Source organism: Halyomorpha halys, unplaced genomic scaffold, assembly GCF_000696795.3.
Source record: "Halyomorpha halys isolate HHAL.00 unplaced genomic scaffold, Hhal_1.1 Scaffold448.1, whole genome shotgun sequence".
Taxonomy (NCBI): Eukaryota; Metazoa; Arthropoda; class Insecta; order Hemiptera; family Pentatomidae; genus Halyomorpha; species Halyomorpha halys.
The window spans coordinates 210359-227156 of NW_027107821.1; the positions used below are offsets into that span (position 1 = coordinate 210359).

Below are 16798 nucleotides of genomic sequence, written 5' to 3' on the forward strand. Positions count from 1 at the left end.
GTCCAAATAAATAAGTTGAACAGAGTTGTCTGTTCAACTTATTTATTTGGACAGCCCTGATGAAGCCCTGCAAAGTGGGGCGAAACGTTGGAAAATAAATAGTTGTAAACTATTTTTATTTCTCCTTTGACCGCAACCCTAACCATCTCCCTATATATCAATTTTTACGGTCAACTATACATACATATGAAGAAATTTAATCATCACTCCTCTTCGTTAATAATTACTTTCAAAGAAAAACAACGACATTGCTAAGTTCTGTTACAACGGTTTAAAATTAAATCCTGACAGATGAGTTTATGTAATAATAGTATTTTTTTTCTTTAAACCTTCATCCATACTGGAAACCCATCAACAGCTAGCAGTTTCAGAGTTAGTATAGACATATTTTGCTTGTTAGATTGTGAAATGACCTAAAAACTTCACACTATTTATAATTTTCAGGTGTTGACATTACAAAAATCCAGTCCGTGCATTACACAACTTCCACTTTCCACCCTACTGATGTCTACAACTTTGTGTAGATAGGAAATTTATTCAAGCAAAAATTATGAACAAAACATTTTTATTTTTATGTTGCTATTAAAATTCCCATTTCAAGATTTCTTTAGATGGAAATAACTAATGTAAATTTTGTTTCAGGCAAAAATAAAATAGTTTAACAAAGCCATAATGCAATCAAAAAAGTTCTGGTAGTCTTGGCTTTTCCTGTCCAAATCGGTTGTATCTATTTTTCCTTTGGTTATTTCTTAAATTCATTGTTATTTCATATGAATCCATTGTTTATTATTGCTAACATTGAGAACTGGTTATTTTTTCAAATCAACAAAATTAAAGGAACTTTAGAGGAAGATTTTTGAAAATTATGTATTTAGATCTATTAGACTATTTCAATGAGATTAAGACCTTTGTTGTATTAAAGACCACTTAATTGTGTTTTAATTCACCAAGTTTTATCAAAATCGTTAAAATCACTTATGAAAAACACAAAAAATATGAAAAACCAATTCTATAAAGAGGCCCTTCCTACTGGTAAATTTTCAAGAAAAAGTTGTGGTAACATCCCAGGCATAAATATGTAGTTTCAGTTTCGTACGACTTTTTTGTTTTTGAGTTGTGCTAACCACACACAGATCATTTTGCTGCTATTTATGGTTACTTGGACTCAAAGAATCCAATCAAACCATCCCATCAAAAACTACAATTAAAAATTTTTCTAATCGCAACACCTTCCCTAACTATATACTGCATATATAGTAAGTAAAAATAAAAAATAGATGATCAAACTTTCCATTTTTCAAAAAATAATAATAATAATATATATATACCTGAAATTAAACAGAAAAATAATAGAATAAAATAAGAAAAACAATTATTAGGTTTTTAATTCTAATATTGAACCCACATAATAATATACATTGTTTTTAAAACTTTATTTATGGACATAAAATAATTTTTTGTTCAAGATTTTTAACAAATCTAGAAACATAAACAAGTTTTTTATTCAAAACTTTTATGTTTTGATTTTATTTAGGAACAGATATTCTTTTTGTAAAAGCTGATCACAAATTCTAATAGCACTTTAAACACCTTATTGAATGCTGAGTTTATCAGCATACATTAAACTTTTAAAAATATCCTATATTAATAATCCAAAATATTTATTTCCATCTAATTTTTAAAAATTGTCTATAAAAAAAGAAAAAAAAAAAAGATTTCCATAAACAATCTTGCAAACTTCAAAAAATACACGAAATAATAAATTTAGTTAGGAAAACAAGAAAATTGGATAATTGTTTTGTTTTTTTTAATTATGAGTAAAAATTTTAAAATCAGAACAAGATTTATTTAAAAAAATAAATAAAGACATTTCATTCAGTTCGTACATGAAACAGAAACTTTCAATTAGATCTAAAAATATTTATTATTGATGATAACTGGAACAATTCCAAAATAGCAATAACAAAGTAAATAATTTACAATATCAATTATTTATCATATATATTTCTTTTTTTACCAATTAATGTAATTGTTTTTAAAATTAAATTCACCTCTGAATATGAATACAGTACAAAATAAACATGAGTGGACTTGGGAAAACATAATCAAACTAAACAAGAAAATTAAGAATAGCTACCATAAAAATTTAGTACATATATATAGTAATTTTTAGTATGTTAAAACAATTTCTTCAAATATATATTTGATCACATCATATGAAATGTCAGAATACACATTTTAACAATTTGTAACTAAAGTAAGAATTTATTTGAAATTGAAGTGTAGGCATGAGCCGATTCTGTAGAATAAATCAATATCCATTTAGACATAACTAGATTAATCCTTCAAGGTTTAAAATTGTAAGTTATTTATTTCCCATCAGAAAAATTAGAGCCTGCTTGTCTTTTTTAAAAATTTGGGCTAGTCTTTGGATATTTGGACTTATTTAAGTCAAATTTTGTTAATGCTATTAAAAAAAAAATGACATTTTGTCTAATTTAGTGTCTATAAAATTGGTAATCAAAGTAATTTCTCATCCGGACTTTTATGAATAGCGAATTTAATAACTTTTTAAATCCCTCTATTTATGTTTTGTTAATGTTTTCCAAAAAAAAAATTGACATTTCATCTAATACAATCAATAAAAATAAAATTGTTTAAATACTAAAAAATTTAGATTAAAAAAACAAAACAACAAAGTTGAGAAAAAAATTACTAAATAAAAACCTCAAACAAACAAAAACAAAAAAATAATGTAATTGTTATTGCATATTAATTATTCAATAACAAAAAATTGTGATTTATACACAATAAACAAAAAAAAAAGGTTATTTGCTGAGATTTTCAAAGCAAATCATTTTCTTTTGATTCAAAATTACAGCATATATTTTTTTCACTTCCTTTAATTGTTTCTCTGGCTTCCTGTGAACAATAACCAAATACTTTAGAACACAAAATATGTACATTCAATGAATTTATTTTTCATGAATAAAACATGAAAAAAATTTAAACAGCAAAAATTGTCAATAATTCAACAAAAGAATAATCGGTAAAATATTTTTCATAGGATATTGAGTAGTAAGCAGGAAGAAAACAAAATAAGCAATAAGGACAAGAAAGAAATCCAGCATTTATAGTACTGTAGTTTAAAAATTGAAAAATATAGAAATCATTTGTAAGATTCCATTCTGTCAAAATCATTTTCATGATTTCTGTCAAGATTCATTTCTAGAGGCCGCTGTGAAATAAATTTTGACTAACCCAGATGGGATTCAAACCCACAACCTTCTGCACTAAGCGTTAAGGGACCCTCGCCCGATCCCACTCACTTAATAGTGTTTCACACTTATAATCATTTAAACAGATCATCCTATTCCATCTTGAAAATAATTTTACAAAATATTTTCATATAAGATTGAAAGGGCTCTTACATTTTGTTTGATTACTTTATCTACTGGTACTGGTATTTGGTGGGGGGAACAAGTCCGGCAAGTGGGCCTAGTGGTCCTTTTTGCCAACCCCCTGGTGGTTACCTGAGTTGTCGCAGCGTACTAACCAAGGTGGGTGTGTCAAGATTCATTCTTCAGGGCCGCCAAAAAAAGAATGTTTAACTGACCCAGGTGGGAATCAAACCCACGACATTCCAAACCTGGGACCTGCGCCCAACCCACACGGCCGTCACGACCCTTATTACTTTATCTAACCCTTAGTTAACAATGCTCTGAAATTCTTATTCAATACTTAAGCTCACTACTATTTTCAGGCCTATTTGGATACACTAGTTAAGCTTTGGTGTTCCAGAAAAATATTTCCAAAACAGTTCCTCCTATATTCGATCAAATTCAAATCCAGAATACTTCGAAAAACTATTAATGCTCCCAACTATGACATAAATAAAATTATCTCAAAAGACCTCAACATTCCATATTTTTCAGATAGTCTTTGCAAAATATGGAATTTAATTGCATTAGTCCAAATAGACAAAATTACATAACTCATAACCTTAAGTCTCGATCCATTTTTGAAAACCCTCCATGCTGTCCGGAAATAAGATGGCCATGAGATCTCCTAACTTAAAATAGTTATTGAAACTGCTATAAATGGGTAATTCATGTTTTTTATTCATAATTCAGCACATTCACTATTTTTAATAGAGCTATAAATTTTAATTAATAAAAAAATAAACTGAATAACCTAATATATTTATTTAAATTTTATGTGTGGACATATTTCTATTACTATAAAATGAAATTGATATATATATACACACTACTTATCATATATGAAACATTAAATTATCTTACAACAAATCGATCATAAAATTCTTCGATATTTTCTCTCTCTCTCTATACTTTCTTCACAATCTGTACGACATCTTCATCATTCAGAACATGATCTTTACCGACTTTTTGGGGTTGGTGTTTCACAGATGAACCCCATACCAAAGCACTAAACAGGAAAATTTTAGATTTAGTCACAAATTGACAAAAAAATACAAATTTTCAGCAGTATTTATTATATCTAATCATTCAAACTATACTCACTATTTGAATTCCTTAGCGATCGATCTGTGGAGTTTATTACAGAAATCTTCAACAGTCCTTCTTTCAGAATGCAAAACAACCGGAGAGCTATAGTCAGGAAGCTGCCCTTTAGGTTTAGTGTAACTAAAACAAACAATAAAATCCTCTTAACAAGACAAAATAAATGATTAGCCAGGTCCAGATTTTTAAGCATTAAAAAACCCCAGAATATGCCCTATAATACGACAAAGAACAACAAAAACAGGGAAAAACCAAAACAAGGAACTGAAAATATGAAAGTTTTAGTTGTAGATTGAAACATAAAAAAACAGAGAGGTCGATTTAGTTAGACAACTTTATTCAGATCATATTATTAATCAATATACATTCATATAGTTATTTTATTCCTCTTGATGAACAAATTGAAATCATACTGCGTTAAAATTTTAGATGAATTGTGTCATCGGTTAGGCATTTTTAGCATCTAAAAACAATCCATGATCCGTGATCAAGTTACATGTTTAAAAGAAAGAAAAATAACTAAAAAGCGTACCTGTAGTGACACGTTGATCAAACTGTGATTTTCTTTTGTTTGAAATATGTTTTGAGCAATAGTAATAATAGAAATAAACTTACATAGTAATAACATAGTAATGGAAATAAACAATTTTTCGATCAATTGTAAAAACTTTTTCACCTTTGGTTTTAGACGGTTTAATCCAAAATTTGATCAAAACGACACACTTACTTTTGACATTTTAAAAATAATAATTATTACCACTCCTTAGGAAAGTAAACAACAAACTAAACCTGAAGTAGAGTGTAATGTTTAAAATGTTCATTTTATTGTGTTCACAAAGAAAAAGTGGAATATCTAGAGAGATTATGAAAATACATAAAATATAAATTGTTGTCATGAATAAAATTTACACAGTCAATTTATGGATTAAGTATTAACCGTAATATTTTGAAATCAGTAGGTTGGAACTTTCGTATTTTTTTTCAATGAACCAACTGATCACTTTCTAAATGTTCAGGTAAAGAAAAATAGTACAAAATATTGAACAGCTAAGTTTCAATTCTGCATTTTGAAAATTAAATTATCAATAGTCTACTAAAGTAAAATTTTTAAAACTTAAGTCTGCACTCAACCCAACTTACCTTATATGAGATAGCAAACACAAAAAATAATGTAAAAATGGGGCATCACAATAAATTTAATCGGCCAAATATTTAGTACTCACATTCTAGTAAGCTTTAAATATTCCCACATTCTTTCCAGTAAATCATCAAAATTCCACCTGTGATGAGCAGATATCGGAACACAATGCGGTATTTTATAAATAATATCCAACTCTTCTATACTAATCTGATCTGGAAAGAATATATAAATATCATCACCACAATAACCAAAATACTTATAAAGACACATGAATATGAATTACCAATTTTATTTAATAGGTAGATGCAAGGAACATAAATCCTGTTTCCCTCAATGACGTCAATTAAGTCATCAGTGGTTGCATCATACCTTAACGTGATGTCTGCATTGTGTATCCGATATTCAGCCAATATACTCTTCACAGTGTCAAGATCTAGTTCTGATTGAGTCACCTAAAAAAGCAGGTAAGGGAAAATTGAGATTTATAACATAAATAATCAAAATGCTGCAAAGTATTGAACTGTAGTTTATTGTTTCTAAATAGTTAAACAGTAGAATCCTGATAATTCATACTATAAAGGATCCTGAGGATTTAATATAAATCATCAGGATTACCAATAATTGTATCAAAGATACAAGCTAACAGATTAATACAAAATTTAATTAATATGTATAAGTAGGTACAGCTTGTTAAAACATGGATAATGGTTAATACAGGTTATAAGAATCATTAATTCTCTAAAATCATATTTTCACACACAGCAAACTTAGGCTGACACATGCACATACATTATACCAACCATCACTCACAAAACATAGCTATGTTTGAATTCCGTGCCCATGGAAACCTTCTTTTGGGTCATGCTGTGGTCTCACTACTTTTGGTTTTTTGCCATCTTTTAGTTTGGTGGAGATTATTTCTTTTTCTTTTGCACAAATGGTAGGCATATTTCAGGTAATTCCACCAGGGTCATAGTCCATTGTCTTAAGTAGATCTCGGTGTTCCTTCATTCTGATAACTTTCTCAAACCCCTTCCACTTCTTTAGGACTTCCTTAATAAAGAAGACTTCTAGTTCTTTCTTCATCCTTTCATTGCTGATGCAATCCCTCCTTGTTCTCCCCTCAATCCTCCAGAGAAATCTCCTTTCTGCAGCTGTCACTCCACTTCCCTCTTTGTTACATTCAGCTTTCAGCCCCATATAGAAATATAGGCAAGTAAACTGACTTAAAGCTGTGTAGATTCTCATTTCTACATTATTCTCACTTCCTAATCACAGTATTGCAAACCTGATAGTGGACCAGTTTCCTTTACTTCTCCTATGAAATATTTCTGAATCTATAGGATTAGCAAGAAAGTAATTTCTTTTAGCGCCTGTAGAAAGCTTTAAAATTATTTTGTTATAATTAATCGTACTCTCATACAACTGTGAGAAAAATTGCAAAAGAGTTAAGTGTATCACACAAAATAATAGAAATTCATATAAGAGGTCTAAGACTAGTTAAGAAGCTCGATATTTGGGGTTCATACAAATTGAAAGAAATTCAACTAACACAATTATTTAATATTTGTGATAATCATTTTGTAATGCAATTGCCCCTTTTTTTTTTTTTACGAATTTTCACTTGTGATGAAAAATAGATCGTCTTGAATAATCTTAATCATTCAAGTAAGATGAACCAACACAAATCATTTCGAAAGCTGAATTGAATCAGAAAAAAATATGCTATCAGTTTGGTAGGATTACATACGTGTTGAGTATTTGGGTTGCTTCCAAGTAACCGAACTATCAACTCAGATGCTTACTGCCAACAACTAATGAAACTGAAGGAAGTAATGAAAGAGAAAAGACCAGAATCGGCAAATCGTAAATAAATCATGTTCTACCACAATGTGAGGCCTCACAAATCTTTAGTGACACATACAAAAATTAATTGGAACTTGGTGGGAGTACAATGTTCCTTCACATAGCACCAACTTTGCACCATCAGATTATCATTTATTTCGAAGTTCATATAATTTACTCAACTGTAAAAATTTCAGCATAACGATGACCTCAAATTGCACCAATTAATTGATATTTTGGCTGAAAACGACCAGAAATTCTATGAGTCCGGGATCTCAAAGTGAATGAATCCGGAAGTTACCAAGATGTCAAACAGAATGGAAGATATTTGAATGATTTAAGTTCATTTTTTGCATAGAAAACATTGAGTTTTATTTCACACTAAAAAACCAAAATTACTTTCTTGCCAACACTATACTTTCACCAACTGTTCCATAACTCTTAAAGGTAATCAAAATACTAGACTATCTCTATTTCTTCTCTGATGTATCACACCTGACACTTGTGCACACCACCAATCTTAAAATCCTTTACTTGTTGGCTGATTGCAGTCTAGGATAGTCACCACCAGCTAAGATTTTAGTGATTAATTTTTTTTTAGTGGAAGAAGATAGTTAACTTTATGAAGTAGATTATAGGAAAATGGTCCGGGTGGTGGTCAATAAAGGTACAAAACAGTAGAAAAAACAATTTAATGTTGACCAACATTTCGCCCTCACACCTCTGTCTCAGGTCAGTCTTCAACCTTTTTCAATGAGGATTAGCCTTGATGAAGCTCTGCAAAGCAGGGCAAAACATTGGTTAACATTAAATAGTATTTTTCTACAATTGTGTACCTTTATTGACCGCCACCCAGACCATATTCATACAATTTAATTTTTTTTAATTTGTAGAAAGATTTGTTAGAGGAATTATCAAAGCAGAACTGAAACAAACATCATAATCTACAAAAAGAAAAGGAAAGAATATAAATGCAAAATGTAAATAACAAAAATTGTCACATTTATCCCTTAGAAATTAATATATTATATAAAAAAACCCTAGAAATTAATATAATTCATAATATACTCCCTTAAAAATTAATATATTACAAAATATACTCCCATAGAAATTCATTTATTACATAATATATATGGGAGGGGGGGATGGTAGTAGCGTGGTAACGCGCCTGTCTACCAACCCAAAGGTTATGAGATCGAGCCCCCGGCCCTATCCAGGATTTTTTAAGCATATATTATACAATACTCACTCAAAACTTCCCCTCAGGCATTTGTGAGGCCCGTTAGCCAATGGTATGCACTCACAAAAGTAGGCATGGGAGTGATGAACCCACCCTATGAAAACCACATGTTATGAGACGCACAATGTATTTGCTTAGTTCATCGCGTGAGGCCTTGGACCTCTATGGTCTGCCGCACCAATAATAATAATAATACTGGAAGATTATTGATTGACCGTGTGTATAGATGAATGGAATAATAACATAATATATAACCTATTAGAAATTAATACACTCCCTTAAAAATTAATATTTTACATATTACAATTTATCATTACCATTGTCTGTAAATTAACACCTCCTTTTTCTTTTCTTCGAAAGACAATGTTGGGTGGATCTTTATTCAAACGAAGTCCAAAACCTTCAAGTTCATGTTCAATCAACTTCTTGTGCTGCAGTGGCTTCAGGACATCCAAAACGATGAAGATCAAAGAACAAGTCCTTGCTACTGCAATTACCTGTCGTCCTCTTCCTTTACCATCCTTTGCACCTTCTATAATACCAGGTAAATCTAACAACTAAAAATAAAAATAAAATAAACGTATTTAAGCTTTATAAAGTTATTAATGAGTAGATTAAACAAAATTATTACAAGAAACTAGAGAAAAAATTAATTAAATTGTTTAAACATAAATAAAAGAAGAAAATAAAATTTGAATTAATTACTTAAAACCTATCAAACTATTATATTTATTACTAAAAATAAATATTACTGAGACCAAGAAAAAAGTAAACATTTTCTCAAGATGAAAAAATCAGAAGGAATCTCAAAGCAAATACCCAATAATCAAAGCAAAGGGAAAAAGTTGGAAAAATCAAACACTTTAATTTAATTTCTATTAAATTAATAACTTTTTCACTTCTATGGGGAAGGGCAGCTGACCCTCACTGGGTACACCCATGATGTAATATATAGAAATTTCACTTTCTAATTCAATATTTATTTGATTTTTTAAACTTTTTCTTACAACAGAACTTAGGACAAGGTACATTAAAAAATAGATCATTATAACAAACAACATTACCGATTTTAAATAACAGTTATAAATTGAGGACAACTTAAACTAAATCTAAATATGAATGTAAATACCTGAATCTTAGCTCCTTTATACTTAATACAACCGGGTACAGTAGTAAGAGTAGTAAATTCATATGAAGCAACTTCAGAATAAACGCCAGCCAAAGTATTTAATAGAGTTGATTTACCAACTGATGGAAAACCTTTAAAAAAACATTAAATACATAAACCTCAAAATTTCCAGTAGTTTAAAACCTATTGCAATGATAAAAAGTTCTATTTATAAATACAATATTTTATATATCCACGAATTATAACTCACTAAATGTGGTGTCCGATTATAAAACATTGTAAATGATAAAATGAAAACTTTTAAATTGCTAAAATGTTTTTTAAATACAATGTTTTACCTTCAACCAGGAATTAGTTACCATAACTTAATATCAACCTAATTCTCTTAAGAAAACAAATTTCCTTCATTCAACTATTTATGAAGTCACCTTCAAGAAAGCCAGTGATTACAAAAACTTTAATTCATAAAAAATTTCAGTTACCATGTTTTACGTCTGAAAAACTCAAACAATGGATACCAACCAAACATTATAGGTGTTAATCCATACTAAAACAAGAACAAATAATAAACAATATACAACGAAAGTTAGTAAACAACAAGTAAAGTAAACAGTTCTGTCATAATATTTTTGTTACTATTAAATAGGTTCATCTGCAGTAATATAGCAATACTTTTTCTTTATGTAACCACTAAATATCATATAAATATTTACTTGACTTCTTAAAACATTTTCAAAATCTATTTTAAACAATACTATTTCAGATTAAGTGGGTTTGCCAGTCATTTTATTAAACATTTAAGATAATATAGTACACCCTAAATAATTTCTCTGTATTTAAAAATAAAAATGGCTTCAAAAGTATGTTTTATTATACTATTTATTTACATATAATAATTACCATAAAATTATTCAATAGAAAAATAATTTTAAAGTTCTAAATTTTTAAAAGGAAAATTACTGAGTTTGCTTAATAGAAGAAAAAATTCATTTTGAACTCTTCAATAAATCACTGTCCATTATTTCCATTTAGAGCAAAAAATTAACTAGGTTTGGAAAATACAATATTCACCTAAAGTTCAGATTATACTGCTCATTGAAATAGAATATTCAAAGAAATGGATTATGAAAATGCTAGTTGAAATATACTTCTCGTTTTTTAAACTAATAAAATGGTAATCATGAACCATGAAATTAAAAAAATCAATTGTAGCTAATAGGTTCCATCAAGTTTATTCAAAGAGATAGTTTAAGAAAACAAGGTATTTGCATAATTACTGCTCCTATCAGATCGTGCTTGTCAAGTATATAAGGGCCACGACCTACAATGTTCAAGCCCGGGCCAGATGTTATTTTGATTCCGGACTGTGAGGATTGACTTCAACATTGTGGCAAGCCTGCTGAATAAATTTTGTTCCCCTTCTATATAGTTCAGCAGCAGATAGAATAACCGACTTCTTTCCTTCATTAGAGTATATAAGAGGCTAAGGTAGAGTATATAAGGTAAGGCTCTAAAACTTAGATTAACGAAAAACATTTCAGCCCTGGAAACCATAAAGCTTATTGATTAGAATTACCTTTCTGAAGAATTTTTTCTGATTCCAGTTAAAATAAAAATGACTTAGTTAAGTTTAAACTATTTTGAGATATCAAATATTTTTTGTATAAAATGGTAAAAACCAAGACAGCTAACGTAATGTTGCTGCCCTTTTCCTAACCTGAGATGAAACGCCAAGATTTATTTCATGGAATTATAAAAAAATAAATGTTGACTAAATCAGGTGGGAACAATACCAACCTCACTCCTTAGCAGCAACTATGAGAATCTTATTCCAATATGCTCAGCAATTAGTGTTCAACCTTGATTGTGACCAAGCTTTGGAATTCTCAGCATATCCAAGCAAATCTATCCATCAAATTTAATAATAAACAGAAAACCTAAAGGCTTCCCTAAATTTTATTCTAAACTAAGCTATGGTGAAGGATTTGGAGATTAGATTTATTTCTTTCACTTGTAGCAAGATGACATGCCACTTTCATTCCAACCAGCTTATACATTGAACAAATAAACTATAGATTGTATAGGTCAGTTAATTAATAAGTATGATAAATAAATAACACCAAAGGTATTCGCTGATATGAACCACCAATACTGTGAGAGGTTTGGATATCTTAGGAAATTCACAAAAAAAAAAAATTTTCAATGAAAATACTCTCTAGTAGTAAATAGAATTGTCAAGAGTGATGCAGTGGAGCCTAGCAAAGGATATAAACAATGCTAGACAGAAATAGTGGTATAAATTGTAAAAACAAAGTGGAAGTATTGTACTTCCATCAGAACATTATACTGGTGTATTAACGACTCAGTGCCCAATGGTAACAATAACTTCTATCTAATAGAACTAGTGTATATTACACATTCATTTTCTGATCTAATAATGGCTGATCAATAATAACAGCATTGCAGAAAATAAAACTTATTTTGTAACTTAAAATCATTAATGTGTATTTCATAATAGATTTATCAAAAAAATAAAGTAAGCATTCAGAAAATAACATGTTATATCGTGAACGAAGGGAAAAACCTACCAACAAAACCGATTCGGGCATCTCCTGTTTTGGCAACATCAAATCCTTCACCTGGTCCTCCGCCACCTCCTTTAGGTGTTATAAGTTCTCTTCTGAGTTTAGCCAATCTTGCCTTCAGTAAACCTAAATGTCCAGCTGTTGCCTTGTTCTTCTGAGTTCGTGCCATCTAACATATTTTAAAATTGTAAGTAATAGATAACGACTTAATAATCTTCAAATTTCTAATGACTAATAAACAATTAATAGACATTCTCGAATTGAATAACTTCATCACTTAATACAAAACATAATTAAGTGAATTTTAAGACCTATTCTCAAAGGAAAGATTGCTAAAGTCTAATAAATTACTATATATAAGTAAAACTGATATTGATTTTTTTTTCTAAATTATAATTATAAATTCACAAGAAATTTTAACTAAGTACTCCAAAACTTTGTTTAGTTCAAACTTATTATATGATTAATGTTACTAGTATACTTACAGAAAGTATAGCAAGGTTACACAAAAGAAAAATCAGTTAGAATGTAAAAGTTTATTACGAAGATCAACCAACTTTTATATATATACATCACTAATAAATAAATAAACAATAAGATTGGTGATAATCAAATATAGACAAAAATAATAATTTTTTTTAAACGTAACGTAATATCATCTCATGATATAAATCAGAAGCAAAATAATAAATTTTTCTGCTTTTTTTTTTTAATCTACACAGTAAAAATTAAAAACACTACTCAAACACTACAAAGGATAATCAGCGATATTGTAATTAAATAATCAGTTCTTTTCTGTTTTTAATTTATTCATTTTCTAGAATTATAATAATTCTTCACATCCATTAATTTTTTAACACTTATGTTGTACGCAGGATGTACTGGTTCTAAGATATTATCATCGGTACCAATACTGAACTGTTCTCCATTCGGTAGATTCTGAGCAATTGATAACCCACTTAAAGCATAACAAGTGTGGTAAGTATCCCGTCTCCTCTGAGGTTTATCAATGAGGCCACCTTTGGAATGTTGACAGCAAATTAAAACATATTCTTGGAGGAGACTACAATCAAAGAGCCATTTATCTGAGGCTAAATATTTCCTTTCGTTTTCTTTGGCCAATAAATTCATATTAATAATTGTAATAGCACCCGCTTGCCAGAAGGAGTAACAGCTATCTACCAGTTTGTTGGTACGACCTTGAAATCCACCTTCATAGCTCATCTGCCTATTAGTAATCCACCTCAAAAGGGCTTTCATATCACACATTTCCTGACTATTAAGCAGATAAAGAGCAGACAAACCGCAAAATGTATAACCACCATGAGCTTCCATTCCCGGAGTGCCAGCAAAACCACCTTCATAAGTTTGACACCTAACTATCCACTCAGCACTACCTCGAAATAGTTCATCATTAAACAAATTAGTTAATTTAGCAACTGATATGGCACAATAAACACTTCGCATATCAATTTCACCTCCAATGTGCATGTAAAAAGACCCATCACTAACTCTCAAAGATTTTAAAAACTGAAGTAAAGTTTCTCTATTAATTGATTCATATGCTTCTTCAGTTCCAATAATGACTAATGTATTTACAGCTGCATAGGTTGGAGCTAAATGAGAAAAATGTCCAGGTCCTCCACCATAACCACCAGTTTTATTCTGACACAGACTTAAGAACTTAATAACATGGCTTTTAGTCGACTCTTCTAGTTCATGATTCAAAAGACTAAGGGAATGAATAATCCAATAACAAAGCCATGTTCTATTACAGTCATGAGCTTCATATGGAGATAAGCCAGTGAGGACCTGTAATAAATAATCTTCAGTAAGTTCTCTTCTCAATTCAGGAAAACTAGGGTCTACCCACAACTGTCGAATCTTGTCATACTGCTTGTATGCTTCCAACACTGTCTTCTCAACTTGAACTTGCTGAGTTGATGTAGAAGTAGATAGATTTTCTTCATCAAAACCATTGCGTTTTAGAAGAAGGTCTAATACTTTTGAGTCATCCCCTGATTCCATAGTTCCAATATTTACTTATTTTCCAGCTATCAATTTGTTATTTGTAGAAATTCCACATGATTAATTACTCTCAATAGAACGATACACAAGTACTAAAATAGTGATTGGATCAAAAGACATAACGTTAAATTATATGTTCATAGTAACAGTGTTTAACAACAAACATCCAACACTAGATGATAACGAAGTTTACCTCAGCTTCAATAGCCGCAATTTTTTCTACTATAGTTGACATTTTGCTTTATTTTAAATAAAAACCAAAACTAATTAACTGTGATAACTCAGTTTTTAAACTTGACGTATACCGAAAGGTAGTCCACACGTGCAAACTAGTAATAAAGGCATTATTTGAAAGGCATTGCAATATGTTAGGTAAAAAGTTACTTTGACAGAAAATAATTAAATATTTTAAAAATAAATAAATTTGCAAGCATTCTATGATTTATTTTTTAAAATCTAAAACAGTACAATAATTTATATCATTTGTTCATCTTCATTTTAAAAGAAATTGATTTACTCGAATAGTAGTTTTCTGATAAAAAAACAAACTTAATTATCAAAGATGTTATTATGAACGCAATAGCATCAAAACTTTTATAGAAACGTTCGATAGTAAAAGATTCAAGTTTTAATTCGTGTAATAAAAACTTTTAGTGCTATCTGTTAGCAACGCATCATTTACAAACTTAATTAAATATATTATTTCAATTGTCTTTTTTAATGTTCAAACACTAGTAAGACAGGGAAGTATTGTAATCCAGTCAAGTTTTCTTGTGAATTCAACAACGGATTAGAGCGTTTCAATATAAAAAAAAATATTCCGCAGTTGGTCTGTCAGCTAGGGATGCGACATCGATGTCGATGTTTTGAAAACATCGATGTTTTAAGCATGTTTTCTAAACATCGATGTTTTTAAGCCTATGTTTTCTAAACATCGATGTTTTTAAGCCTATGTTTTCTAAACATCGATGTTTTGTCTCAATTTTTCATTTTTTTCCAAAAGTAACTAAATGAAAACCAAAAATCTACAGTATAAATAGATTCCTTTCAACAATGTGATCGAATAAAAAAGTACCTCCAACCTTCACGCTTACGACATGCTAGAGATAAATTACGACTAGAAAAACAACGATGTTTTAAAATATCTTTGCTCAATATTAAAATATCATTGCATACAAATCTTTGCCAAAAATACATCGATGTTTTTGAACAACCATCTCAGTAACTCAAGGTCTGTTCCAACGACGACGTATAGTGCGGCCAGTCGGAAGTGGTTTTTGCAAAAAAGAATCCAACATTGATAAAAAAAAACATCGATATTTTGAAATATCAATGTTCAATATCAAAATAATGTTGCTTACAATACATTACCCAGAATACATCGATGTTTTTGAACAACTATTAAAAAACATACAACACCCTATTAATAAATTATAAACACAAACACCTTTAAGGTCTGTTCCAACGATCCCGCTTCCTACGGCCTGTAAGAAGTGCTTTTTGAAACAAATAATCCGACACAACTAAAATTGTTTAGCAATATAGTTCTTAATTTTACAAACTTGATATAATAATATAAATTTATGAAAAATTAGAGAGAATCGCTTGAAAGTTAATTTAATCTAGTGCAAAACCAAAACAAAAATTATCAAAATCGGACCAGATTTAGCAAAGATGCAGCGAATAGACTTTGTACACAAACAAATTTTTAAAAGTATTTTGGACATGTTTTTTTGATAGATAAAAAATAGTTTCATTTTTAATCACTTCAGTTACAAAGAGTTTAGTAAATCTGTGGACGCACCATTAGTTTTTCGTATAATAAGAAAGCTATAGCTTGTATTAAGTACAGTAATACATTTCCAGGAATATTTCAGATGCTCTTTTGACATACAATTGAACTGTTTAATAACAAAAAATAATATCAATCTTTCAAATATTTGGAAAGTATTGCAAAGAATTTTGTTTTGGACTTCGGACCTGAAGCTGTGAGAAAAGTTGTTTAAGTGGACAAAACAGATATTCATATTCATTTTTACTTAATTCATTATTGATTACTAGTTGTCAATGATAATTTTGTAATTTAAAAAAATCTGTACGACTATAAGCAATGAAAGATTAGGGGTACAGTACTTTGTAAGGAAGTACTGTTACTTGACCAGCGATTGTGCATGGAGGTGATTTGGTCAGAATCATGGCCGACCCTCAGATTTTTACCCAATTAAGGGTACCGAATTTATGAGGCTGAGTGGACTCCGGAGGGCTCCCGAACCCACAGTGCTGACT

General features: G+C 29.7%; 2 protein-coding genes and 1 long non-coding RNA gene across 4 annotated transcripts; 1 reads left to right on the plus strand and 2 right to left on the minus strand.

Moving 5' to 3' along the window:
* Window positions 1–191: 191 nt before the first annotated feature.
* LOC136795480 (uncharacterized) lies at window positions 192–602 on the plus strand. The gene is made up of 2 exons (XR_010843106.1): window positions 192–372; window positions 445–602. It is a non-coding gene; the product is annotated as an uncharacterized lncRNA (long non-coding RNA).
* A 1839-nt stretch (window positions 603–2441) lies between these two features.
* On the minus strand, window positions 2442–14867 carry 128up (GTP-binding protein 128up). 2 transcript variants are annotated; one of them, XM_014423998.3, is made up of 9 exons: window positions 14706–14866; window positions 12488–12653; window positions 9900–10030; window positions 9088–9327; window positions 5969–6137; window positions 5768–5897; window positions 4545–4667; window positions 4305–4449; window positions 2442–2922 (listed from the first exon to the last, which is right to left on the minus strand). In XM_014423998.3, exons 1-8 carry the CDS (start codon window positions 14745–14747, stop codon window positions 4347–4349), a joined length of 1104 nt encoding a protein of 367 aa, XP_014279484.1. In that variant the 5' UTR covers window positions 14748–14866; the 3' UTR covers window positions 2442–2922; window positions 4305–4346. The 2 variants fall into 2 exon arrangements, with proteins under 2 accessions (XP_014279484.1, XP_066902269.1); XM_067046168.1 differs by lacking the exon at window positions 2442–2922 and having other exon boundaries at window positions 4337–4449; window positions 14706–14867.
* Window positions 13253–14706, minus strand: Fntb (Farnesyl transferase beta subunit). The gene has a single exon (XM_014423996.3). It carries the CDS (start codon window positions 14510–14512, stop codon window positions 13295–13297), a length of 1218 nt encoding a protein of 405 aa, XP_014279482.1. The 5' UTR covers window positions 14513–14706; the 3' UTR covers window positions 13253–13294.
* Window positions 14868–16798: the final 1931 nt, after the last annotated feature.

What these genes read in the sequence shown, in the direction of transcription:
- Fntb (XM_014423996.3), bottom strand. Translation starts at nt 14,512, where the DNA reads ATGGAATCAGGGGATGACTCAAAAGTATTAGACCTTCTTCTAAAACGC.
- 128up (XM_014423998.3), bottom strand. Translation starts at nt 14,747, where the DNA reads ATGTCAACTATAGTAGAAAAAATTGCGGCTATTGAAGCTGAG. An exon ending in TATTTAAAGCTTACTAGAAT is followed by an intron (nt 4,668 to 5,767) that starts GTGAGTACTAAA and finishes TGTTTGTTTTAG; the next exon opens with TTACACTAAACCTAAAGGGC. An exon ending in ATCGCTAAGGAATTCAAATA is followed by an intron (nt 4,450 to 4,544) that starts GTGAGTATAGTT and finishes TTTCCTGTTTAG; the next exon opens with TGCTTTGGTATGGGGTTCAT.